Here is a 26,828-nt window from a genome sequence, read left to right on the forward strand (position 1 = left end):
ACTTCTGCAGTTAGTAAATTGCAGCAGGCCATGTTGTGATTTAATCTAATTTGCAATTCAATTCCCAGCCCTACTTCCTAGTGATGTATATAACATGAAACTCACAAGCACCAGATTTGTAAATAATCAAGCAAACGAGGAGATAACACACTGATGACCAAGGCTTGGACTGTCAGACTTTCAGTAGGTTTTAATGTTAACTTTCTTTCATTTTGAACAGAATTAATGGACTAACTGCGGGAGAATTTCACATCTTAGTCAAAGGATTAAGAGTGAACAGAGTCACATTTTGATTCAGAGTGCCCACCTCTGATTTTCCATGATTGTAAAATTGGCCCTACAGTTTTCTAGGACTCATGGGAATCTTCTATTTGCTCTCCTCATTTCTGAAAAACTATCATGTCAGAGTGTCTGCAGTGTTACAATGCAGGTAGAGGACAAATGTCCTGATATTTCTGAGAGAAGGAATGGAGAGATGTAATGCTCTTTTCTGGGAGATTTCTCACAGGGACGTAATAACCTGAGGACTTTGGGGAGGATAAATGGGAGAAAAGGGAGTTAGGATGTGGGTCATTATAGCTATAAGTTCTAAAGCCCTTCATTAAACACATGAGCTAGTCATTACCCTGCTGCTGTGTGATGAACATTTTGAACCCTGCTTCCCCTCCTCCCCCCTCCCCCTCCTCCTCCTCCTCGGGTTTACAGGCCAGATGATGCAGAGAATCCGTGCTCGTCTGGCACAGGGCGAAGCAAAGTCAGGCTCAGTGTAAATGTTTTGTGTGTATCCAAGCAGGCAAATTCTGATGCACATTTGCCCTATTACAGCACATCAGCGTCAGCCAGACGCACGCGAGTGCAAGCAAGCAGCGTACACTTATCATTATTTGATAGCATGTTTAATGACAGATTGACAAAGGATTTGCAAACGCGAGCTGGCGTCAATTCTGCTAAGGTTGGGTTTCACCGCGTCTGCAATGCATGTGTACTTATGTGCATAATTTGATTTTTCAACTAAGCTATTAGATCTGTTTTAGAGAGCAACCCAAAGCCGGGGAAAATGTGAGCACTTGTGATGTTTGGAGTCAGACGGAGAGACATTTACGGAGACATTTCAGAACACATTTCACAGCCAGACTTTGGTCAAATCTATGATACAAATGGAGGAAATGCTAAATTATGAATATGTGGGCTGGAGATTTACTCTAAATGAAGTGGATGCTGTGAGAGAAAAGGTTTGAGACACAACTCTATCCATATTAAAGAACATCTCTGATCATACTCTGAGAAGTTATCTCTTAATGCAAGGGTGTCAGACTGAATCACAGCAGGGGCCGGATTCTGAATTTGGGTCTAACCTGAGGGCCTAAAACGGTCAATATTTAACCATAGACTGTGAACCTAAATGGTTTTGCAATCAAAAGGTCAACATGATAAGTTAAAAACTCAACATCTGGGGTAAAATGTCAAACTGAAAAGTTTCAAAGGTAAAAACATGACATTAAAAGTCAAAATAATGTTTTAAAAAGCAAAATATGAATGAGAATACTGAAACCATGATTTTAGTGGTCAAAAAATGAGATAAGTCAAAATCATGATTTCAAAAGGTCAAGATATGAAATAAAAAAATTTAAAAAATCATGAGTTTAACAGTCAAAACATGAGATAAAAGTCAAAATCATGAGTTTTTAAAAGTCAAAATACAAAATCAAATAAAAAATGATGAGTTTAATGTCAAAAATGAGAAAAAAGGCAAAATCATGAGTTTTAAAGTTCAAAATATGAAATAAAATTTAAAAAATCAAGTGTTAAACAGGTAAAAAAATGAGATAAAAGTCAACGTTAGAAATTGAAAAAGGTCAAACATGAGATAAAATTCAAAATCATGACTTTAAAAGGTCAAATAGGGTTTAAAATAAAATATATGAGCTAAGAACTCAAACTTAAAAGTTTTAAAGGTAAAAACATGACATTTAAAGTAAAAAATAATGTTTTAAAAGGCAAAATATGAGATAAAATGTAAAAATCATGAGTTTAACAGGTAAAAAATTAGATAAAAGTCAAAATCATGAGTTTTAAAGGTCAAAATATGTAATAAAATCTAAAAAAATTATGAGTTTAACAGGTAAAAAAAATTAGATAAAAGTCAAAAACCTGAGTTTTAAAGGTCAAATATGAAATAAAATGTAAAAATCATGAGTTTAAAAGGTAAAAAAATAGATAAAAGTCAAAAACCTGAGTTTTAAAGGTCAAATATGAAATAAAATGTAAAAATCATGAGTTTAACAGGTAAAAAATTAGATAAAAGTCAAAATCATGAGTTTTAAAGGTCAAAATATGAAATAGAATTTAAAAAAATTATGAGTTTAACAGGTAAAAAATGAGATAAAAGTCAACATTGGAAATTGAAAAAGGTCAAACATGAAATAAAATTCAAAATCATGACTTTAAAAGGTCAAATAGGGTTTAAAATAAAAAATATGAGATAAAAAGTCCAAGTTATGAGACTGAAAGGTTAAAATATGAAATAAACAGTCAAAACCATTATTTTTGGACAGATGCAATATTGAAATTATAAATAAAAAGGAAATTCATCCTATGTTCCTGACTTTTTATCAAATTATTTTTACTGTTTATTTTTTCTTTTTTTTATGACTCAAGGGTATTCTCATCAAGATTAAGCTGACATGTTTCTACTGGAGGAAATCTGCAGACTCATACCGATAGGCCAGTTATAATAAAAATATCATATGATCTGAATGGCCAGGTATTACTGCACCACGGGCCAGATTTGGCCCCCGGGTCTTGAGTTTGACACCCCTGTCTTAATGCATTTACCATCTTTTCCACATGCATTTGCAGCTAAATGGTGCACACTTTGGCATCAAATATCCATGCAAGAACAAGATATTGGGCTCAATGTCTATTGACTGAAAGCGCCTCCTCTCTGCATGTGTGTAATTGCAGAAATCTGTGTTCTGTAATTAGCCATGACATGTTAGAAAGACGCTGTGATTAACTGTGCTAATATGCAAACATCTGAAATGATTTAATACAGAGCATGCAAAGACTTATGGGTTTATTTCACTTAATTATCACTGATGTGCCACCTGAAGTGTATTTAACAATAACTCACCCTTTTCTATTCTAAGGCAGGCTGCATGTATTTTAACTTTCTGCTCCTCCTGCAGAAATCCTGTGTTGATTGCACGATAAGAATCATATTAACTGTGCAAAGTTTGCTTTAAATTATCAGCCATATAGCTTTTTTTGTTTACCAACAATAAATCTCACATTGACTTTGATTTATTCGAGGAAATTATGGTCAAAGACATCTAATTTCCTTCTGTGATTGCACTGATGAGAGCATTTTTCTTTTGTTAGCTTAGGGTGGAGCTTACACTGAATCCTCAAAATGCATTCGTGGCATTTATTTGAGCAGAATCATGATATGAATGCAACATTTTTGTGGAAAATTGCAGTAAAAATTAAAATGGATATGCATTTTGTTAGTTAAAAGCAGTGAGTGTCACATACACAAACAGAAATATTCTTTAGGTGAGGCATTCTGCAGCATCTTAAGGATAGCGGCTGCCTCCATTTAGAGTAAGTTGCTCCTCTAAAGCATAATGGCCCCACAGACAAATCAGGGATCCATCGGCGAAGAAAGGCACTAAATAATTTATAGCTTTAATCTGCTCACTGAGGTGTGTGGTCTTTGACAGTAATTATAAATGCAGGGAGAAATTATAGCTGAATACTTTAACTGCATTAGGAGTCATCTGATGAACAACGTGATTGCCTGCTCATTTCCAACAATAGGGGGCAAGTTGGTGTCACAGCATTCAAATCACCACAGTGCCCATGTGCTTTTTCCCATTTACCATCAAATGTCAGTCGGCCGTTGTAAAAAAGAGATTTGATGGGTGGAGGTAATTGAGGACTTGATTGCTTGAAAAGAGATGAATTGCATAAAATGTTTATGAATTTAGGAGGCAATTATTTTTAATAGCCTTGAAATAATAGAGCTGGAGGAAATATGTTTAATTGTTATGATACCATCTTGCAGCAACAGCAGCCGCGCTCGCAGGAAAGCAATAAAGTCTGACAAGAAGATGTATCTGTGAGGTGTATCTAAGAGTCATGAGGTAAAAAAGACAATGCAGTGTGCTCTTCTGAGTGAGGATGCTACACTCAGGTTATCGATGGATGGGGGATACCTGAATGCGACGCACTCTGATAATGCTTCAGATATTTTTAAGATTGAAATGAGCTAAATGAGCTTAATTAGTTGATCTCAGCTTCCTGCTAACTGCTACTTCATTTCTATATATTACAGCAGTGATACTCAATGCAGGGCTCTTTAGTGAAGACTAAAGTCTTAATTCAGGGGGGGTCCAAACTTTTTCCACTGAGGGCTACATACAGAAATATTTAAGAATAGTGGGCCACTTTCATATTCCTTGCTTTGAGGGTATGATGAATGCAGTGTTAGTTAATACATGCTTAGCAACTGAATACATTTAAATAGTCATTTTCAGGATTTAGAGGAGCCTATCAGATTTAAGGGGGCCCTGTTTGGCTCCGCCTCTGAAATGCTATTGGTGCTGCTATTTTCTGCACTAATCTATCAAGACATGATTAATCAATATATCTTTGTTGTCAAAATGTTTGTTTACAGAATCAACATGGTAGCACTGCCCAGTGCTGAAACCAAATAGTACAATAAAGTTGAGCACAAGCGTCATCATCTCATGTGGGTCATATTTCGTTTTATTTCTAGAATTTGCCTTAGGCCAATAAAAAATGGACGGCGGGCCGGGTTTGGCCCCCGGGCCACAGTTTTGACACCCCTTTCTTAATTGGAAAATAAATCCCCCAGAAAACCTTATGAGCAGCTTTTGCTTTTAAGGTTTTGACATCTTTTACTTTAGTTCCAGTCCTATTCTTTAGATTAAATGCCTCTTAGTTTCAGTCACACTTTTGTATTTGTACCCTTTATAGCAGTGATTCTCAACTGATCTAGCCTCAGCAAATTCAACAAATTAAATTTATTTAACAAAGAATGCTTAATGAATGCTTTGTGACCAAAAGAAGAGAAACCTTTAACTGATATGCATGCACAGATTGTATTTTGTTTCCTATTATAAGGCGTAAATTTGGGGTGTTTTCTAGAAATTCTGAGAATCTAAAACATTAAAGTAAGAAAGCCAGTTTTGTGTTCCTCAGAAAAGGAGTTAAATAGGTTTAAATCTCCAGATAAGTATTAAAATATATCTGTTATCATGGAAAAACAGAGTAAAATCAAATGTTTGAATGTATTTTGGCTTTGGCCCTCAAAGGTCATGGATTTTCAAATGCAGTTTTTCTCCACAAACACCTTCGCGACCCACTGGAAACAGCTCTGTGACCCACTTCTGAGTCCTGACCCACCAGTTGAGAACTACTGCTTTACAGTTTTAGTTGACCAACATTCAAAAACAGTTTAGTCTAGTTTTAGTCCATAAAAAGTCCTCATATTTCTGTCTGTACTTTCAGTCCAAGCATTTATTCTCTCACCTAAATCTGGTACCAAATCATGGTACTGTAGTCTATGCACCTTGCCAAACCTGGGGCCCTGCTCTCTACAGCTGAGAGAGCTATGCTGACAGATTTACCCGCAGTGGAGAAATATCATGGATTTTGAATGTCTAACGTAAACTAAGTTACATTTTAGCCTGGTTTTAGTCATCAAAGATCTATTTTTGTTTGGTCTTTCTCATGGAAAAATGGCTGCTGATGAACATTTTTAGTCATAGTTTTAGTCAATAAAATTAGCAAGGCTTAAAAACGGTAAACATAACCTCAGAAATGAGCCTTTGCATGTTAAATCATTTAGTTTGTTTCTCACGCTTTTAGAGCAGGCTTCAATTATTGAACTCAATTTCACCCTTTATTATTGTCCATATATTTACACTGGATGTGTGCAAGAAAGAATGTGAGATAAATATCACTGATTCTTGACAAGGCCGCCCATAAGGGGGGATAAATGGTAGAGCTTTCTGGGGCCCAGTGAAATAGGGGACCCACAGAGGTCAGCAAAATCCTGATCCATAATACAGTTAAGTTATGATCACCATAGTCTATCTTGAACCTGAATAATAATCACTCTAAACTGGGAAACAAAATGTCCATCTGATAAAAACTGCTGTAATACAAGATAGCCTTTTCAAGATTAAAACCTCTTTTCTTAAAACACAATTACCCTTTCTTTCTTAAATGATGATAAAAAAGTGGATGGGCACACTGAACTGAACTCTAATGGTAGTATTGTCAGTGTAGACGTCTGTGTAGAAGAAACTGAGACTACTTTGATGGATACATAATGAAATAGTTGCAAAAAACTGCAACAATGGGTTAAAAGTGGCAAAAATTGGCATGATTGGTGCTGAAAAGATGTTAATAGAGGAACCATGGGTTATCGTGAGACAATGAGTGGGGGTCTCTAAATGCCTTAAAAAAAATAATAGTTTCTAAATTATACATTTGCCACTTAACACCAATTTAACCAAATTTTAACCTGCTTTCATCACTTTTCCCAACAGTTCTGCCAATTTTAACATTTTTGCCACTTCAAACCCATTTTTGTCCACTGTTAACTCTTTTCACCGCTTTTTTTCTGGCAGTTTTTGTCACTTCTAAACCAATTCTTGCCACTTTCCACCTATTGTTGCCTCTGTTGACCCCTTTTGTCACTGTTAACCACTTTTTGCACCCATTTCTGCCCATTTTAACAACATTTTAGTATTTCTTATGCCCAGTTTTGCCAGTTTAACCCATGTCTGCTGATTTTTGCCTATTTTTCTGCCTTAGTTAACCCATTTTTGCTAATTCAAACCCATTTTGGCCACTTCTTAATCCAATTTTACCACTTTTTATGCCCATTATTATCACTTTAACCCTTTTTTTGCCAATTTTATCAAATTTATGCCACTTATGCCACTACTCATTTCTGCTACTTAAAAAAAAGTCCCTTTTGACCACCTTTTCTGCCAATTTTTGCCACTTTTAACTCATTTTGATTCTGTTTTAAAGATAGTTTATTTGATAAGATTTGTTGTTATTCAGGTTACAAAGAACACATGGATATCATAGCTTAACTTTTTAATTGACTATGATTTTGCTGACCTCCATGGTCCCAGAAAGCTCTTCCCTTTGTCCCCAATAATGGACAGCCTTGTCTGCACATGACTATCCTTGATTGTAATGGCTGTGTTGAACCACCCAGGTACGAGGGGGGGTCCCCGGTCTCTGGCACCTTTATTTTGGGGGTCGTGGGCTGAAAAAGTTGAGAACCCCTGACTTAAATGAGCATATACGCAAAAAAGAATGATCAGAATCATTTAACAGCTAGAAAACAAAGATTGGCCAAAGACAAGCCAATACGCCTTCTAACATTTAGGACCTCTTACTGGTAAAAATCTGACTTTTTAAGGCCTTATATTTCAAACGATTTTTAGAAACTTTTCAGGGATCAGCAGGAACCCGGCATTTATATCTCTGGCATCAGGCTGAAACTTAGTATCTCCAAAGTCATCACTTTTGAGGGAATGAAAATAAAAACTGTATTTTCCCATTACTTTAATACTTACTGGTTATATTCAGCATCTTTTTTAGACTTTTTATCGATTTAAAATTTGTTCAAAACCCATTGACAGATGTAAAACATGACCAATAGCACTGATTTATGAAAAAAAAAATTAAAATCATGAAAAATTCAGATACAAGGTTTTGGCCTGCTGCATCGATACCTATTCTTGTGTATCAGTGAGTCTTAACAAATGGCAAAATGCTTGATAATAATTCTTTAAACAGATCAGTTCACCATGACATCACCTGCTATTCATGACTGCTGATGTTATAAGCAAACAATGATTATAAACTTTCAATAATAAGAGATTTCCAAGCTTTTATTAAATGTTAACTCTTTATTTGAATAAGTAAAAAAGGTGCAGGTATCACAGGTGTCGTCTGTCTTGCTGTTATCCTCGTTGCATGAAACGCACTGTTTGTTTTTCTTCTAAAATATATTTACATGTGAAATATCCTAATCCTTTTTGAGTCATGTACAGAATCCAAGTCTAAACTGGTGATTAAACATTTATTAAAGTGCTTTTTTTTTCTTCTTCTTCTATCATTGCAACACAAAACATCTTTACATAGCAATACACTGTACAGGGCTGCGTGTGTGTGTAATCGTGTTGGGCTACCTGTTTTTAACAGCTGCACGCTTCTGCAGGTGGATTTTATCACAGAAGATGTAAAGTACAATTAGTTTATTATTTTGTCTTTGAAATACAATTGAAACTTGACATATCATACAAATAAATAGTAGTCATAGCCAGGGCTATTGCATGCAAACATCAGCAATTATGTTTCTTCAAGCAGTAATACGTTTCATTACTGGTGATGCAATTGAGCGGGGTGCAAAGTTTCTCTTAGTGTTTCCTTATACATTTCTAACCAGTGTGTCTTTGCTGAACTCCATGAAATGTTTTAAATGATGCACACTACACAATGCTAATTGAAAAATGGCTGAAATATCTGACCCGTGTATTAAAATAAAAAAAGGGAAAAAAGTGAGGATAATATGAAAACTAGTCCTTGTCCATTTCCACATATTGTGAATGGTTGTCGGGGGATTTGCTGTGAGTTTTACTCAAATGGAGTTTGACTGCGTGATTACTCGCAAATGTCCGACAGCAGAGCTTACATTTGAACTTTGAGTCAATGTCCTCCTCCGTCACTAGACCCTCTGTGGCTCTGACACTGAGGGCCTTCGACAGTTCAGGCTCCTCTACTTTCGTCTGATGCTCTACCGGCATTTTGCACATGTCTTTGATTTGGAACCCCAGATGGGATTCAAGATGGGAAATGAACGCCGTAGGTGACCTAAACTGGGAAGCGCAGTCATTGCAGTAGAACACCGGGTGACCCGTGTCCATGTTCTTCAGGAATTTGGTCCCTCCGGTTTTCCGCAGCTGGTACTTCACGTTGGCTAACCAATGGCTTATGGTGGTCATGGACAGTCCAGTGAACTTGGAGATGTGCATCCGTTCCTGAGGGCCCAGATCTGAGAGGAGGTACTTCCCTTCGGAGGTTTGGAAAAGGCTGGAGGCAAACTGGGCCTGCAGGATGAGAAGATGGCGAGGATTCCAGTTGGACTGTCGACCTTTACGCTTGTGGACGGAGTACACTTCGGCGGATACATCCTCGAATCGCCTGACATCGGATTCCAGTTTCATTGTCGGGATCCTCGATGGAAGGGAGGGTTTTGGCGTCGTGGCTTTTGGAAGAACTTTCACCATATCAGCGATGTCGGACAGGGCGTACTTTTGTGGAATCGGGGTGGAAGGCTGTACAAGAGAGGAGGTTGGCTTGTGTTTAGATTTCGTCAGATCTATCGGCTGGTCATCACTGGCGAAGAGGAAGGCGTTATCAGGCCTGTTTCTTATGGCGTTCCCGAGCATTAAAGCCGGTTTATCGCTGCTACGGTTAATGTCAGCAAAAATAGACTTAGTGTGAGGAGACAGTTTATCTACTCTTGAGTTGTTGGGCTTATTTGCTTTGCCCAGATGATTGTTCAGAACCGACTGCAGCGCGCTAAGAGGGTTTATGCCGAGTAGAGCTGGAGTGTCACTGAGAGGCTCTGAAGTAGCGCTGCGTCCATTGCTGGCAGAGGGACTTGGTGTCTTGCCTCTGTCAGAGAAATCTGGGCTCAACTTCCCTTTGATCGCCTCGCTCCCTTCATTCACACAGTCTGCATCGAGCTTTGAAGAGGAAGAGGAGTCATCCTGACAATCGCTGTCATCATTCTCCGCCAGATCAAACTTAATATTCTGACTTTCTTTACCATCGCTAATGCCAACCTTTTCTTTTTTGATGTCCATATTTTGATGCTGTCCCTGGGGAGCCTCGACTCCTGGGTACAGCTTCCCTTTGGGGGCAATCGGTCTCAGCTTGTGGTTAAATGTCTGCTTTAGCTGAGCGGGGGGAGACGCGGAGAGAGGGGCGCTTTTGATGATGCCGGAGAGCTGATAGGCGGCGTGGATGCTCGGGTAGGCGCTCCAGCTCGGTGTTCCTGTTTGAGCTTTGTTGATGGCAGAGGCCACTGTGTTGGCTAAAGATTTAAGAATGTCCCCTCCTCCCCCAGAGTCCTGTTCAAGATCTTCCTCCCGGAGATAAGGGTACTTAAAGGCCCCAATGGCTGCCTTTTGATCCTCACTCTCTTGCTTGTCATCTTTCGCTTCAGTTTCTTCCATTTTGTCTGATGTGCCTTCCCCCTGGCTATCCTTCTCACTGCTCCCCGGGGAGGCAGTTTTTGGAGAGACCTTTTCTCCCTCAGTGTCGCTGGCAGCAGGATCAGCCAAACCCTGCATCTTCTCTATAGCCAGGGGGTCGAGCGCTAACTGTTTACCCTTTTTAGAGGCCGAGTTTGTGACTTTGATGAAGTGTCCAGTAACCATCATGTGTGTGGTGAGCTGCTGAAGGGTGTCGTGAGAGCTCCCACACTCCATGCATTTTAGAATCTGAGACTTGCACGTCTCAAACTGCCAAGTGTAGCTCGCTCCGTTTTGATAGCCGTAGCGATTGTTGTTAGCGCTTGAAATGCTGGCGACCCGTTGTGCCTCTGTGTAGCCGGATATGCCTGTCGTAGAGTCAGGGGAGCAGGGGCGAACCGTTTCAAAGGCCCGCTTCTTAGCCGGTGGCAACAATTTGGGCGTGATTACAGGGATTGGCTCTTTTAAAGGCACTTTTTGGTAATGCTTAGTTTTAATCATATGGACGCTCAAATCCTGGAGCGAGTCAAAAGAGTGGCCGCAGAACATGCACTTTAAAACTTTTTGTGCATCCTCTTTCCCTTCCATATCTTGTAGATTTCGTTTCCGTGACTTGGAGGACGAAGCGGTGGAGTTGCTCTGTTTGCTGTGGTTGTTGTCCTGGTAGTGCCCGCTTTTGTTCATGTGGACCGTCAGCTCCACAAGAGTGTCGTAAGCAGCACTACAGTCCTTACAGCGGAATCGGCTGGCTCCTGTAAAGACGGAGCCGCAGGGTTTGGTGGTTTGTCTGTACAGGTGGACGGAGCTGAAGAGGTTAGGCTTGGACGCAGGCTTTGGAGAGAGCGTCTGCTGCAAAGTCTTTGAGAGAGCGTCCTGGTGCCAGTCGAACTCGCTCTTGGTGCTGCCATTGGTGCTGTCGCAGTTGGCTTTGCTGGTGTTTTTGCCCATTTTCAAGTCCATCCCTATCCCCGTCCAGTAGGAGTCGGACAGAAAGTTTGCATAGGCCGCCCTCATTTTCTCCAAGCTGCCTCCCGTCTCATCTTTGTGTTTGGAGCCGCGGCTTTCGTCATCCCGCTGGCTCTCAGGTGGCGAGGAGGTTTTGAAGTCTGAGAGTCTGTCGCTGCTGTCACTAAGGCGGGACTCCAACTCTGCCTCTTGATTGGAAAGGACACTAATGGGAGAGTTCTGGTTGCTGTAAGTGTTAGTGCTCTTGTTGTCTAGCTCTCTGTCCTCAGACACTTTAGGGCTGGTTTTCTCAGAGCATTCCTCCTCAGTTTGAGTGTCGTTCTCTGCGTCTTCCTCAGCGATGGAGTCTTCCAGGACAGCATCTTCATCAGGCATGTACACTAGAAAAGAGAAAGAAATAAAAGTTAGTGATAATGAAATAACAGAAAGTTAATGCATTCATAATTCAGCTTAAAAAATCAAAACATAACTAAACCCTTGGACCGATTTTTTCCAGAGGAAAACCACTTTATATGGTGATTTAATGGTGCTGTCAATCAGTTAGGGTCCAAATGTGACAGTCAGCAGCTGAAATCTGCAACTCTAATAATCATTGATGTTGCTGTTACACTCTAGGATTCTGGGTAATGTAGTGCTTTTCACCAAGATTGCAAGTAAACCATTTCTTTCTTAAAACAACATTGGAATGACTGAGCATCTTTATATCCCCATTCAAAACCATCTTTTGTGGAAAAAAGGCAGTTAAATTCACTAGAAGTGGCAAATATGGAGGTTTCATGACCAATGGTAGGAACCAGAGGAATCAGAGATGGTGCTTTGACACTCTAGAATCGTGGGTAATGTAGTCCTTTTGCCAAAAAATTGAAATAATCCTTAGCGACAATATAGTTGCTAATTTTTTTTACATGATCACACATTTTCATTTCCTCATTTAAAATGATGTTTTATGAAAAAAATATAGTTGTTTATGTTTTCTACATGATTCTATCTTCATTTCCCAGTCTGTTGGTGGAAAAATCTACCATTAAATTTACTGGTGGTGGCCTAATGTGAATGTTTTAAGGGCAAAAGTGTGATTTAAAATATCAGGCACATCACTATGATACTGTTGTATTGTGGGTAATGTAGTGCTGTTGTTCAGTTAACACTCTAAGATTATGGGTAAGTAGTTCTGTAGTGCAGAAAATTGCAAATAAACCATGTTTTCTTTTTTTTTTTAAACAAGGATAATAACATATGAGCTTCTGTCTTCTACATGACCATATAGCATCGTTTGACGCTATCATAGTTCATGGTCAGTTTACCTTGAATAGTTATGATATTAAGGCCAATAATCAAAGCTCAATATAACATTTATTTATCCGTGATATTTATCCTACTACCATTGTTAGTGTGTCTGACTTTTTCCATCTATTCCTGTGGTTTTGGAAATGGTTTGTATGGCACTGCTAGCTGTGAAGCAAACTGCCCCTATAGGGATAATAAAGATATCATTGAGCTTTAAAAAGGGGCCGAATGACTGAATGATGTTGTGGCTGATTAGGGACAGCAGAAAAGAGGGAGTGGGCGTGTTTTTTGGTATCCCAGAGTAGATGCACCTCAGCTGAAACTCGGGGGTTTAGTTCCTCTTTAAATATTTAGACAACCTAGATAAGGCATCAAGTGTAAACTCTTTGACAGGATCCATTTAAGACGACATAACGGTGGCTGCTTTGTGCCCTGGGAGGTGGGAGAGTACAGCTGGACATAATGTCTTTACTAACAGACTGCTGCTGGTGTAACAGCGCCATGTGATTCACGACAGGCCATTGACTTAGTGCTGTGTCCAAGGTTTTCTCGGCCTCAAGTTGAGATGTTTACAACAATCATTGGCCACTGAGTGACAAAAAGAAATCGATTCTTCTGCAGGCCTGTTAAGTGTTATTGTAAATGACCGATTCCATAGTGATTATAGATGCCTCAAAACACCAGTCAAAATGAACGGTAACACCTCGGCTTCCCTGCAGCAAATATCAGACATTTTAATGCTTTATGAAGAAATAAAAGGAGCTTAACTGAGAGGCATTTCTTGGAGAAATAAAAATTTGTTGCAGATGTGATGCTAATGAAGATGCTAATCACGTTTGTGATTCAATTATCAGCATTAAAAGTTGACAATTATAAAAAATATTTAAAAAAACATACTGGCAATCTGTCACATCATTATACTTTCCAAGACAGTCTCATAAACAGCAATTACTTCTTTCATTATTCACCTGTTCATTCCCCTAACTCATAGAGTGCAAACATTATTGCTTCAATTAACAGATAATTAAACAACAGTTTTTCTAATTGACATGTTTCCCATCATCCAATTAGAGGAAACCCTGACTCAGCATAGAGGGGGGTTTTCATGTGGCTTCAGGGTCTGCTCGACATAATAAGAGCACAGTTACAGAAGATTAAAGCGTCCTCTCTGACAATCACTATTTCAGATTATTTTAAATCTAACCATCCGGCAACCCACGCAACAATATCACAACCAGTGTTTGCATATCTTTTGAAGACATCCTGCAGTAAATGCAGTTTGTCAGTGTTGTCACATATCAGAGATATTTTCCGCCTCGTAGTCGTGCTGGAAAATGTGCATTTTGGGAGAGACGTGGCAGATGTGCTCTGAGTTAAATATGAATAGGACATAACAGCCCTGTCCAGGCACTTATGCATTTCTCGTGGTTAATATTTCTTCTTTGAATAGAGGGCACTCCGTGAGGGGTTGGCTGAAGCCGAGCACTCAGGAGTCCCACACTGGGCAGCCCATAGAATGTCTTTCCGTCTTTGCCTTCTGAAAATAAGACTTTTTTTGTATCAATATTTCACAAGTGCCTCAAGAGAAACCCTGGAGGTGAATTGCCTGGCAGCTAATGGACGGAGATGGAGATGGGACTCGGACTTTCAAAACAAACATGGAGAATGGGGCCTGGTGAACAAGAGCCTCGCACACTCACACTCACACCCAAGAGCCCCGATGTGCTGTGACCTTGATTCACCGCAAGAGGGATGTTTTGATTGGCCGACCGAGATCAGTGATGGCCTCCAAAACACCCTTGATGCTGAGGGAGAGAGTTGTCAAGAGCACAGAGGTATGTTTTATTTATAGTCTTATATATAGTATTCACAGTGAAGGAGAACACCAATGGCTATGACAAGCTCCCAGTCTATGTCCTCTCTCTTCAAAGTCGTCACTAAAAAGTGCAGAACTGGGATGAACGCTCTCCAAAGTGGGGTGATGGGTATTTTTCCAGTCTGATAATGGTTTAATAGAAACAGCTCATACCCAGTATACACCCCCATGTGAAAGCTAGGCCTTAAATATTTTATGTGGCTTAAAATCACAAATACATGAAGTTTAGTTTTAGAAATCCTATTAATAAGATAAATGCACATCTAACAAAAAAGGCTTCAGTTTCCTGGAAAAATCTACTCCAGCATATCAATTTAAATGTGATTTTTCTGTGTTTTATCACGGTATTTGAGGATGGAATTGACAGAGATTAACAGCTGCCCTCCCTGCTGTTCCAGGCCTTTCTATCAGATGCCCTAAGTAGCAGACATCCAGAGGCACCAATTAACCTTCTGGCAGGGATCACTCCAAGATACCCGCATGTCTAACTCCGTTTCCCACACCATTTGTAACCGTTCTTTGCCAGCTCCTGGTCTACCACAGAACGGCAGCCATGCCAAGCTGCATTTCTCTTTCAAGCAAGATCAGATTCAAGGACAATGCAACAACGTAGGGCTGTGAAAATCTACTGATACAAAATGCCTCATGATACAGCAGATAGGCTTAGGCTACTGTAGTGACTTGTGAAACTGTATGATATATTTATGGATGTTTTTACTCTTAAAAAGGTGTTAATACAAAGAAAACACCACCATCCAAGTTAAAAAAAAAAAATTTAATCAAATTAATCTGTGAACAATCATTATTGGTCAATTTTTATTACAAATATGCAAAACTTAGATCTGCTCTGTTGCACAAAGTAAATAAAAGGATGTTTTTGACCAAATAAGGATGACTTTTGTGCTCCTTATATCAGGTTACACTGCCACCTATAGGAGGTCTCAGTGCACTATAAAGCTAAATAGACTGACCAATCACTGAACCACTGAACACAGATATAATCAGAACAGTGACAGCAAGATTAAAGGCAGGGGTAAAAATCTGAAATCTGATTGGCATCCCCCAAAACCTGGAAATTATTGTCTATTTGCTTTTTCAGCCATTAGATTGAGCATTTAGCGTTCAGGCAGAGCTCTGCCCCAGTCAGCTGATCTAACGCAAGCTCTCATCAGCTGACAGCCAGCTGATTTGCTCTGAGCATGCTGTTGGCCAATCATTCTCATGCTGACAGGCCACGCTCTGCTGCTAGCTGCTCTTGCAACCCTCCTCCAACCCAGCTCCTCCTTTATTCTGCTTTTGACTTAGTCAATGTCATATACATATATATGTGGATATTAAAGTGGCCCCAACAGCCTTATATATTTCTGTATGTGGCCCTCAGTGCAAAATGTCTGGGCACTAGTGGGTTGAATGCAACCTAATTAACATTTAGCTGAATGGAAAAATAGACGCATATGAACATCCCTACTTACAACAGCGGCTGAAACTCTGGTTTTGTTCTGTGTTCAGACTACGTCTACAAATGAACATTAAATGATAAAAAGCAGGTTTTTAAAGAAAAACTAAATCATTACAAGTGTGAGACCCACTGTGGCATGGTGTAAACTAAAAGTGAAGAACAGCCTCGTCTTATCTAACTTGTTTTGTCACAAGTTAGGAAACAAAATCAAACATCTGCTTTGAAATGCTCTTTTGGAGTCCAAGTAAGGCAACACTGCCTAACTAGCCTTAGAAAACAAGAGGCTGGCACGCCTCGGCTGAGATTTAGCATGTCATAAAGTGCTGTAAAGCCTCCAATCTGTGTCACTACAAATTTATATCTTCAGACAGAGATATGCAAAGGTCAAAAAACCTGAGGTGTCCATCATAAATCAGGCACTTGAAATGTTTATAACCTTTATCCGTTAGAACAGACTCTTGGCATAGCAAGGCCTGGATTTACAGAAGCAGCAGCCTGTTTCAGAGCCAAAAGCCCTTTTTTCCCCTTACATCTAGAGAAAGCAGCTAACTGCATAGGAAATTGTAGCTTACATTTACTGCTACTTTCATGGCAGCTTGCTGTCCAGCTGGATCGCTGCTAAAGGCTTACATGACAATATATTTACAACTTGAAGAATTAATATCTTCATGGAGTCTTCAGGCTCCCTCCCTTGTGTGCCGGATTCAAAACGTGTCAATCATTTCAGAAATGTGTGCGAGAGCATCCTGTTTCCGACGCCAGTAGAAACTTCTGAAAATTTGAGAACATCAACATTTATCCCCTGGAAGGTCGACAACATTTCTTTCATTAATCTGACAAGCCACAGAGAGTTAGCAGCCTGAGGAGCTTAGCTAATGGACAGCTGCAATACCCAGCGCAGGACTTTGAGAGTATCAGCGGTAACACTATCTTCAGAGGAGATTGGGTAATTCATAGGTGCCAGTGACAGGTCTGCACGTCTGTGCCACTTTCCCCAGCGCTCTCCGGTTGTCTCAAGCTACAGTTTTTGCTGCTCGCAAATCAATATCTCTTTTTACTTCCCATTGATTGCCTAGTGGTGGGACCAACCTAAGCAGGACTGTTATGACATTTCTAGATTTCCCCCTGTCCTTGGAACAATCAATTACACGCGCATGGCAATCAAAACCTCTTTGCAAAATGAACCTGCTCCATGACATTTTCATCTCCCGGATTTATGCCATGTAGAGGTAGAAAAAAGGAAAAAAAGGCGCCCTGCTGGAGAGGCAGAGAACACGCTAACAACGCAGGTCAGGATCACTGAACAATCTCCGAGCTGTCTCAGGGAGAATTATGTTTTCACTCTCAAGTGTGCCCAATTAATTGTGTCTTAAAAAACACTTAGTCAGTGCTCATCTGTTGTTATAAATAGGTGTGAAATGTCAGTCAAAAAGTACATCATTTTAAAGTTGTGATGCTCCTTTGTGCCTGCAAAGTTAGGAACAGGATGGCGTGTTTATAAAAGTCACCATGAAGTGATTTTCTTCAGTGAGCTATCATTAGAACGAGACACACACATGTCACAAGGTTTAATATTTGACAGTGATAACTGACTAACTCGGTGAGCGCGGCACGTCAAGATCAAACGGAAACATTGTCAGACTTCCTGATGATAGTCTTGATGACACATCTGAAGTTAAGTCTGAACTGAATCACATGAGAAATGGTGAAGAGCTAATTCTGAGCCCCGGAGCCATCTGTAAAGATCTGTAAACACCTCTCTCTTCATTGTTCCCTGACAGGAAACAGTCTCCCCGAGCCCAAGGACACTGCAGAGTAAAGAGAGAACAATCACAAGCTGGCTGCTCGCTTTGACGAAATTTGTCTGGAGGTTAATTGATATCACAGAATTAAATAGTTTTTGACTTGCTTTTTAAGTCGGAATGTGTCATTAGCTCCCATCTGACCCATTATTTCATTTCAGCACTTTTAAAACGATTCCGATGATGCTGCAAACACATACTCTCTTGCACCAAATTTAAATGAACAGTATTGCGGCGCACATAAAGAAGAATAATCGATGTACAGTGGTTTTAAAAGCAGCCACAAAGCGGTTTTGTCGGGTCTTTTCAAGGCGAAACCGAGAGACGGAAACACTCATGTTAATTTTTGTATGCATGACGGAGATGTTACTTAAAGCGCATTACTTACTTCACTAAACACAAGCCATTCATGCAGATAAATGCCTTGCTTTCATACACCCTCAGCTTTAATATTTAATACTCTAATATAATCAAATAAAAACTCCCAGCTCAAAAAAGACATGGACAACTTGAGGACAGATTGTGAACACAGCAAACGGCACAATGTGTTCAGATGGACTCGCAGCCAGATTAATATGATAGGATCGCAAATATGACACCATATCCTGCCATCTGGCTGTTCATTTGGGCAAAAATGATCACAATAATTATGGCAATTAATCAAAAATGTTTTCACAACCAACATTCTGTTAACTAAAAACACAGAGAAGTTTGGAATGAGCAATCAACAAACACAGAAATGTGAAGGCAGTCAGTCCGAGCCGCACACGCCCTGGAGATGGATGTTTTTATGTAACGACACAAATGTGAGGCTTTCTAAAGTCTGTTCATTCATGTTGCATGGGTGCTAATCATCATATTTAGTCAGCCACATCCACTCCGTGACCCACCCCCCCTTCACCCGGAGATGCTGCTGCTCCTTTTGATGCCTACTAGAAGCTTCTGCTCCGAGACGCGTCAGTCGGCCCGCCGCCTAATTGGAAGTGAGCGGTGGGAGAGCATTGCAATCTGCACTCCAGCACCTAAGTCATCACTTTGAACGTGCCACAGCCGGCCGCATCACATGCAGTCGCCTGGTGTTGCATCTCACCGAAGGGTCTCCCATCAGCACTGGTGGAAAAAAGACTACATGTTTGTATCCTGTGTCAGAGTTGGGCTGACAAATGTCTGCAGTCTGTGGACAAGAAATATAATCACACGCAGACAGGATCAGCCTAAGGTGGGGATTCTAGAGGGTTAAAGGCAGAGTGATCACTTTATTAAGTACAGCTGTGAAATCAGTCATAAATTCAGCTTTTATGCAGATGATAATGCGAAGTTTTAATGGAAAAACAAGAATTTACTTTTATGTTTATAAGTAAAGATAAACTGTATTTTTTCTACTGATTATATTGGATTACATTAATATTTTATTTTTAATGTTCAGGGGAAAAACCTGTACAGTATGCGGATAGTCTGGGTTAGGGATGAGCAACTTTGGTTACCAAGAGGGCCACACAAATTTGTTGTCAAAGCCAAAGGGCAACATTGTTACAAAGTGGGTGTGCAAGATCTTATTGGTATGATATTGGTTTCAGCAAATATAAGAATTCCTGCTACTTACTGCCAATATTTTGGCTATAAAAATCTGCCTATATAATCTGTAAATATTGGCCGTATGAATAAATTTGTTAGTGGAGTTTTAGGCAAGACCATCAGACCTAATTCAGCTTAAGTCTTTCTCATATTCATCATCGTCTCTCATCGTCTCTATTCATCATACTTCCTTGCTCTGTAAATCTAACATTAATTTGTGATTATTGGCGTATTGGATATTGGCCAGTATGGTGTACCCCTATAACAAATATTCTTAATTTAAGTATAGTGATAACTAATGACGCAAGTAAATGAAGAATATGTCACTTTTAAAATCATTCATTATACCAGTATTTACGGCTTTTAATCCAAGTGAAAATATAGTTTATAAGAAACCCTGGAGGTTTATAATTTAATTAGAAACGCAGAGTTTTAAGCTGTTTTTCAATGCAGTAAACATGAAAATTTGCATATTTAATTTTTTTCACATGCATTTTGTGATGCATTTAAAAATGTGCAGCAAAAATTCAAAATTATTAGAGAAATGTTTCTTTTTTGCATAATTCATGAAAAATGTTGTCATTTTCTAAGTGTTTATGGTTCACTGGTATTGGAGAAACTGGCCCCATTGAATGAGGTAGAGATCCATGTGTGGCCACCAGTTGCCCACCCCTGACATGATGTAATAATAACCCAAGAACAGATGCTATGGTCCTCCAAGCAGGCAGCCTGCACTCCAGTACAGCTTGTGGCTCCTTTTCCGCCATCATTCCCCACACTCTCTCTCTGATTTTCCACATCAGTGGTTCTCAAATGGTGTGGCGAGGCACACTGTTGTGCCTTGAGGCAGGTCTTGGTGTGCCTTGGGAGTTTTTACCACCATGAATGATTACTATGACTATAATAGTATAAAAAATGGACAACAATTTAGAAAAGAAACACTATCTGTTGTATTTCTGGTACTTTCTTACTGTGCCATGTTTTTAATTTGGATAAAAACAACTTACAGAAAGTCTAGAATACGTTACAATTGATTATTCTACTTAACAGCTTTAAATAAAGCTGATAAGGCCGAAGTGTTTTTATAATTCAGTTCTAATAGCTGTGAGGTAATACTGCCCTTTCCCTAAACTTACTGAGCTTTCCTTTACACTGCCTTCTATATTAGGATTTAAAGACAGATTGCTTAAAAGAGTTGGCTGATTTAATTCATATAAAGAGCGATCCTCTGAGGAAATTCTTCTCTGATGATGTTCTCCCTCGTCTGAATTTGTGTTTAAAGCAGAGAAAGAACGACTGAAGTAGCTTTAAACACAAACATTTCTCAGACTCTTCATTACGGAGTATTTTTTCATGAACAACTAGTGTTGTTGTATTAAATTTTTTTGTATTAAAAATAGTGTGGTACAATTAATCCAATCACAATGTCAGGCTGAACAATTACATAACTGCATAGTGGTAGGACTTCAAAGATTTGCAAAAAAGCCTACAGAAAGGTCTTTAAAGTTACATTAGTTAGTATGTTTTATATGTATTTGTATGTATTATATGCTAGTAGTTAGTAGAATTGCATTTTGTAGAAGAAACTTTATTTCCAGAATAGGGAAAACTTGTATTTTTTAAAGTTATTTTGAAAGCAATTCTGTAAAACTTTAGTTTTTGTGCTACTTAATAGTTGTTTTCATTGAGAAAAACCCACCTAAAAACTATTATTCTCTTTCCTTATTTTTCTTTTCTGCATTTTCCTTGAGCAAGTGGACTCATGGTACCAGACATGTTTTACACCATAACTGCAACTGCAAACTGCATTACTTTCCAGTATGACTGCAATTGAACATTATTACCAAATTGTTCATTTATCACTCAAAGGTGCAGTGTATAAAACTGGGGAGTTTAAAATATGTCTACCAGAGGGATTCTAGATTGGAATATTCACTTCCTGTGGTAACTGTCAATCAGTGGTATCAAGACAAATGAATATCTGTTATTTGGTTTTTCTGTGGTTCTGCAGAAACATAGAAAGGATCCTCCCTACGCAGGAATAAAAGGCTTATTCTTAGTTAATAAAAGAACTTAACACTTTCATATATTCAGGGGATTAAACACTTTAAAAATGTTTTATTTTACCAAGTATGTTTAGCTAAATGCTGCTAAGTAAGATATCTCCTGCAGTGCTGTAACTGGGGTGTGATTCATGCTTGCTTGATGACGTTTTTGCACAATTCAGCTGACATCCTGGAAAATTTAGCAGATTCCCTGCAAATGTGTCTGAATAAACCCCTGAGGGAGACGTCATAAGTGGCCAGACGGACTGTTTTGTACATTAGTTCACTTTTCTTATCAAGATTGCATTCAAAACACAAGACGCACTTCAACTGATTTAATGTGTAGTATTACATAAAGTGGATAAAACTGTTTATATGACTATTTAGCAGTAATAATGCCCCATTATGTAATATAAAGCAATCAGCATGGATACATTTATTTTTTACACTTAATTTAAAATAATTTTTTGGGGGGAGGGGTTTGTATTTAAAAGAACATGACAGTGGGTGGTAAAGAAAATCAGCAAGAGAGACAGAGAGAGTGACGAGAGGGAAAAGGAGCCACAGGTTGGATCAAAGCGCTGCTGAATGCATGGAATAGTAACTTCAGTACATTGGGTGCAACCTTAGAGGCCATCCACACCGTGTTTTTTAATCATAATTTATCAAAATACAAACAGTAAATCATTACTATTATTATTATTAGTGTACTTATTGTTAGTATTGGGCAGCCGTGGTTCAATCAGCAGAAGCGGTTGACTCCTCAGCCTCCAAAGTCACATGTCCATGTGTCCCTCAGAAAGATGTTTAACCCCAGCTTCTCCCCACTGTATGCATGTATATGAGTGGTATCAGTCTAACTCTACTAATGACGACTGTGCCATTAGTGTGTGAATGTGACCTAGCATCTAGAAAAACACCATACAAGCCAAGTCCATTCACCTTTAACCAACTCTCTTAGAGTTATCACTGAGAAGCTTAAAAATGTTATCTCTAAAACCAAAAATGCTCTTAACCAAACTGTGAAGCTGCTAAGAGAGCTGATATGTGAACCTATCAGTCTTTACAGCTGCAGCTCCTTTCTCCATGACTGTTTAATTCTCCTTTAAATTTGGACTTTCAGCCTCTTTGCTCTGGCTGTTTGCTGCTCCTAAGGGGAGAACAAAATGTTAGAGATATACTTTTCTACCTGCAGCTTCGACACTGCTGAACAAAGCCAGTGCAACATGATGCACATTAACTGCGAAAGTATAATCAAAACTTAAGGGTGGGCATCTTTAAAAGCATTTTACCAAGACTGAAATAAATCAATGATGTTTGTTTTTAATGCATGTTTCTCTAGACATCCTGGAAATGTGAATTTGTCCTGCTTTTTTGTGCCATTTTAATCTTGTGGATGCTGAATCTTCCATCTGCAAACAAATGTTAGGTACTGAAAAAAAATAAAGTGACTTGAATCTTGCACTTCTTACACTACTGCAAATCTTTGCACCCAACAAAATTGATCAAAAAGGTGGAAAATATCTCAAAACATGAGCAGAAAAATTCCACACGGTTGAAGGCCTGTATAGTTAAGTGAGATTTTTTAACTTTCCTTTTTTCTAGGGCTGTACTTGGGTGTGTAAATCCTTTAATTTACTGTCTGCTGACGAGGCTATATTGCACTATTTAGTCTAAGCAGATGGAAATATACTGTACACAGCATTATGTCTCCTATTTGTCCTCTTCTGCTAACAAGGAAAGGTAAACATAAACATTTTGGCGAGCATGCTGGGTAACGTTACCAGTGAAGAGGCTTAAAAGCCTCAGTGTATATTTGTCAGATTATAGATGATCTTTTCTGCCCTGACTGATACACAGTTCCAGTTGACGGAGCAGAAGCGGGGCGGCTTCAGCTCCACTGTATTTTCCACGAGCAGGAGGGGAGCAGCAGCCTCGTCGCGAGCCGCTCTGTCACTCGGCTTCTGAAGAGCTCGTGACACGGCTCTCCAGGAGCGACATGATGAGGTCTGATGGTTCCTTTCTGCAGAATAGCAGTTTACCCCTCATTCACCCTTATCAGAGAGTGAACCCATCATCTTACAGTGTGCCACTCAAAGCGCTCCGCATATTGGAGCTGACCAGTCGAGCAAACAGGGCGGTACTAATAAAAGACCATCTTGCTTTGGTTCAAATTTCCCTGATTGAATGTCAGTCAGGAATGTTTGCGTGGCAGCGGGGAGGAAAGTGGGCCATCGTTTAAAGGACCACTGCCTCGCACACATAAGGCCTTTGTTCTACTTTTATGAGATACTGAGTGAAAGGTATGATGGCCTGCACCCGCCTGATGTGCTGTTTGTTTTTCATGCCCACTAGCCCGGCCAAATAAAGAGCCTTTCTATTCCAATTCAATCATTGTTGGATGCTGTGTAAACATAACTCCATCATGTGATTCTGTTTCTTAAACTCATGGACTGAGTCCAGGAAATTACTGATTATAATATCAAATTTATTTCCATATAATCTCATGTTAAATCTAGGGTGTGGCATCCCTTCAGGTGAGTGATATGATACACTGTAAATAATCCTGATACTACAACTGACATCCAAAAATGATGGTATTTAAAAAGCATGATGGGATATGAGGGGAATTTATTTTTGTATATTATTCTAAAAATATTTCCCTAAAGGACTGTGGCAATACTCTCCTTGTAAGAGGTCAAAATTAAGACACTATTGTGGGTTTTGTCTGTCCAAAACACTTTAAAAAAACATTAAAATCCAAATCATTAGGGTTGCATGGATGCTTTGGTTGAACACTGATATCAGACGATACTGATCCTGCTGAAAGTCATGGGCCAGCTGCAAATAATGTAGGTGTGAACAGATGTCATAACCGATGTTTATCTGTTGTTCCCAGTCGATGAAACGCTTGAATCTAGTAGAAACTCTTTACTGGGTGGAAGAAAACACCTGTTGGACAAACTCTGATTTTTATATGGTCAAACATGAGACAAAATGCATTAAAAATACATTATAAAGATTCTTACTTTGTAAGAATTGTACCGCACATAACGCTAAGGTCAACATTTTCAATACCTTTACACTTTGATATTACACATTTTAAAACTATACAGTTTCTACTTTTGAAAGCATTTGATCTTAAGTCATTTTTAATCAACACGTCATTTGCAAAAATGATTCCATTTACATGATTGCAATTTTTAAGCACTTAGTTGCCAACATATTTGTGCAATTCATGTGCAGAAGTATGCCTGCAATTTTAGATAACAGATAGCATCCAATAGAAAGGTGCAATAATGCAAAGTGCAATTAATAATCAACACAAATTTTACAAAAAAGAAATAAAATACTTTTGTTTTTGCATTTTTGTTGTCAGACATTTGAAAAAATTATTCACATCTACTCATAAAATGATTCTAACCTTGCCTCTAAAAATTTGAAAATAGTTTACAAAAGTGCCAAATACACGGATAAAAAAGTTTTTAAAAACATGGAGAAAGTATCTTTATAACATTAGAAAAATGTTTTTGAAAAGTGCTAAAATTCACAACTAAAAAATTTGAAATTCATAAAAATATCATAATAAAAATGTAAACAGTATAAATGTAAATAATATTTTATTATTCATTAAAAGAAAGAAAAAATCATAAGGATGCATCTTCTTGTATATAACAAAATTGACAGTTTTTTAAAATTCACTAAATTGTTTCTTTTTAGCACTTGACAGTGAGGGGCTCAGTTCCTAAATATTCACATTCAAATCCTCCAGTGACATCTCTCTTAATCCTCATATCAAATACATTTAATCATGTAAGGTAACCAGCTAGTTAAATAATAGTGACCAAATACCTGAGACTTTAAAACATTTGCTTCAGTGCAAAAATGTCAATGAAAAACAGGGAAAAAGGCATTACACAAGACTGTGTACATACATTCTTCTGGGTGTAAAGGAAAAAATCCATCCCATAATCCATCACAATTCCCTTACTTCACTGCTAATGATAGCTCTTCCAACAGAAAGTGATAGATTAGCACTCTATTACAAAACTAATACTGGTTTTCTTGCTACATTTATCTTTACTGTGGTGTTTTTATTCTTCATGATAATTTAATTTATTGTAGTTGGTGTGCATGGAAGTCATCAGCTGTCGAGAGCCAAAGTTCACAGGGGTAGCAAACATCTCCATGGTAACAGTGGGTACCATCAATCAAAGATGTAGCATACTGGGATTAGGGGTAGTTCTGAGATCGTGAATAAAGCCTGGTTTTCTTAATAAAAGGTTGATTTTGTATGAATGTGACATCTACAGGCCTACAAATGACAGTTTGTGTGGATTATGTAATAATGGCTCAAAATCAAAAGAGCTATGGAGGAAATGAGTGGGAATTTCACTTCTGTTGAGCTTTAAAGGCAACATTGATATCCCATATATTGTGATATGTATATTATACTGTATCCTATCATTTTGTACTTTATCGTATTGTTCCATTTCAATTTGTATCATATCATATCCTACTTAACCAAATCATATTGTGTAATGTATATCACCTCATTTTAAGATGTTGTATCGTATTGTATTGTTTGGTATCATCTTGCATGGTATCTAAGGTATTGTGTTGTATTGTTTAGTTTTGAATTTTATCATGATCTATTATTTTGTATCTAATCCAGGAAAAAAGGTGGAACTCTGACATACAGCATATTACAGAAAGATTTAGATTACCAGTTGTTCATCTGTGAAAAAAGGACATTTTTCTGTTTGTAATTTCAGACATGTTACAAGGAAAGGATGCTGCTACCTTTGGTTCACTGCAATTGTAAAACTCCAGTTTACACACATCTCCAATTAGAGGATAGTGGAAATTTAATTTAGCTCTTTTTTTCTAAACACAAGTGTAATGTTTTTATTATGTTTGGCACAGTGAGAACAACAGAAGTGTAGAAAAAACAACTGCATCAAAATGCATCAACAATTAAGAATTGAATTGTAGTGTGAATCATAATCAAATTGAATCGTGAGGTGCCTAAAGATTCCCACCTGAAGTGTTTCCCAACCATATTTCCTTGGTGTCCCCCTAGATGTACCTGAGTAAAGCAGAGCCCCCCCGTAGGACCCAAGAGAGAGGAAGAAGTGGCACATGCTGTGAAAAAACAACATAGATTTTAATTGTTTCACTGATAAAACTCTAAAAAAAAAAGGCCCTAGCATGCTTTTCTTATCAAAAGACTACTTAAATATTTCTTTATCATGGTTTTAATCAATATTTGCAAATCTAATTTTGGCAGCCTCAGAAACAGCACCCTCTGAGTTCTTTGGCGCCCCTCTTGGGGGTCCTGGACCCCAGGGTGGAAACTGATGGGCTATAGTACTGTATCATCTCATATCTAATCGTATCGTTTGATATTATATCATATTGTGTTGTATTCTATCGTATCAGTTTATTTTGTGTTTTTGGCCATTGTGTTGTATCTTTTCATATGATATTGGATCGTATCAA

At 38.6% G+C, this 26,828-nt stretch overlaps 1 protein-coding gene across 8 annotated transcripts in view; it reads right to left on the reverse strand.

The window, feature by feature from the left end:
- Window positions 1-7,993: 7,993 nt before the first annotated feature.
- The window catches only part of LOC121517482 (teashirt homolog 2), a 235,374-nt gene continuing 216,539 nt past the window's right edge, over window positions 7,994-26,828 (reverse strand). For all 8 annotated transcript variants that reach the window (XM_041799295.1, XM_041799292.1, XM_041799294.1 and 5 more), the window contains one exon: window positions 7,994-11,662. In XM_041799295.1, coding sequence (XP_041655229.1) covers window positions 8,634-11,662 — 3,029 coding nt within the window. In that variant the 3' untranslated portion in view covers window positions 7,994-8,633. The remainder of the gene's footprint in view (window positions 11,663-26,828) is intronic.

The sequence above is a fragment of the Cheilinus undulatus genome, linkage group 11, assembly GCF_018320785.1.
Source record: "Cheilinus undulatus linkage group 11, ASM1832078v1, whole genome shotgun sequence".
In the NCBI taxonomy this organism is placed as follows: Eukaryota; Metazoa; Chordata; class Actinopteri; order Labriformes; family Labridae; genus Cheilinus; species Cheilinus undulatus.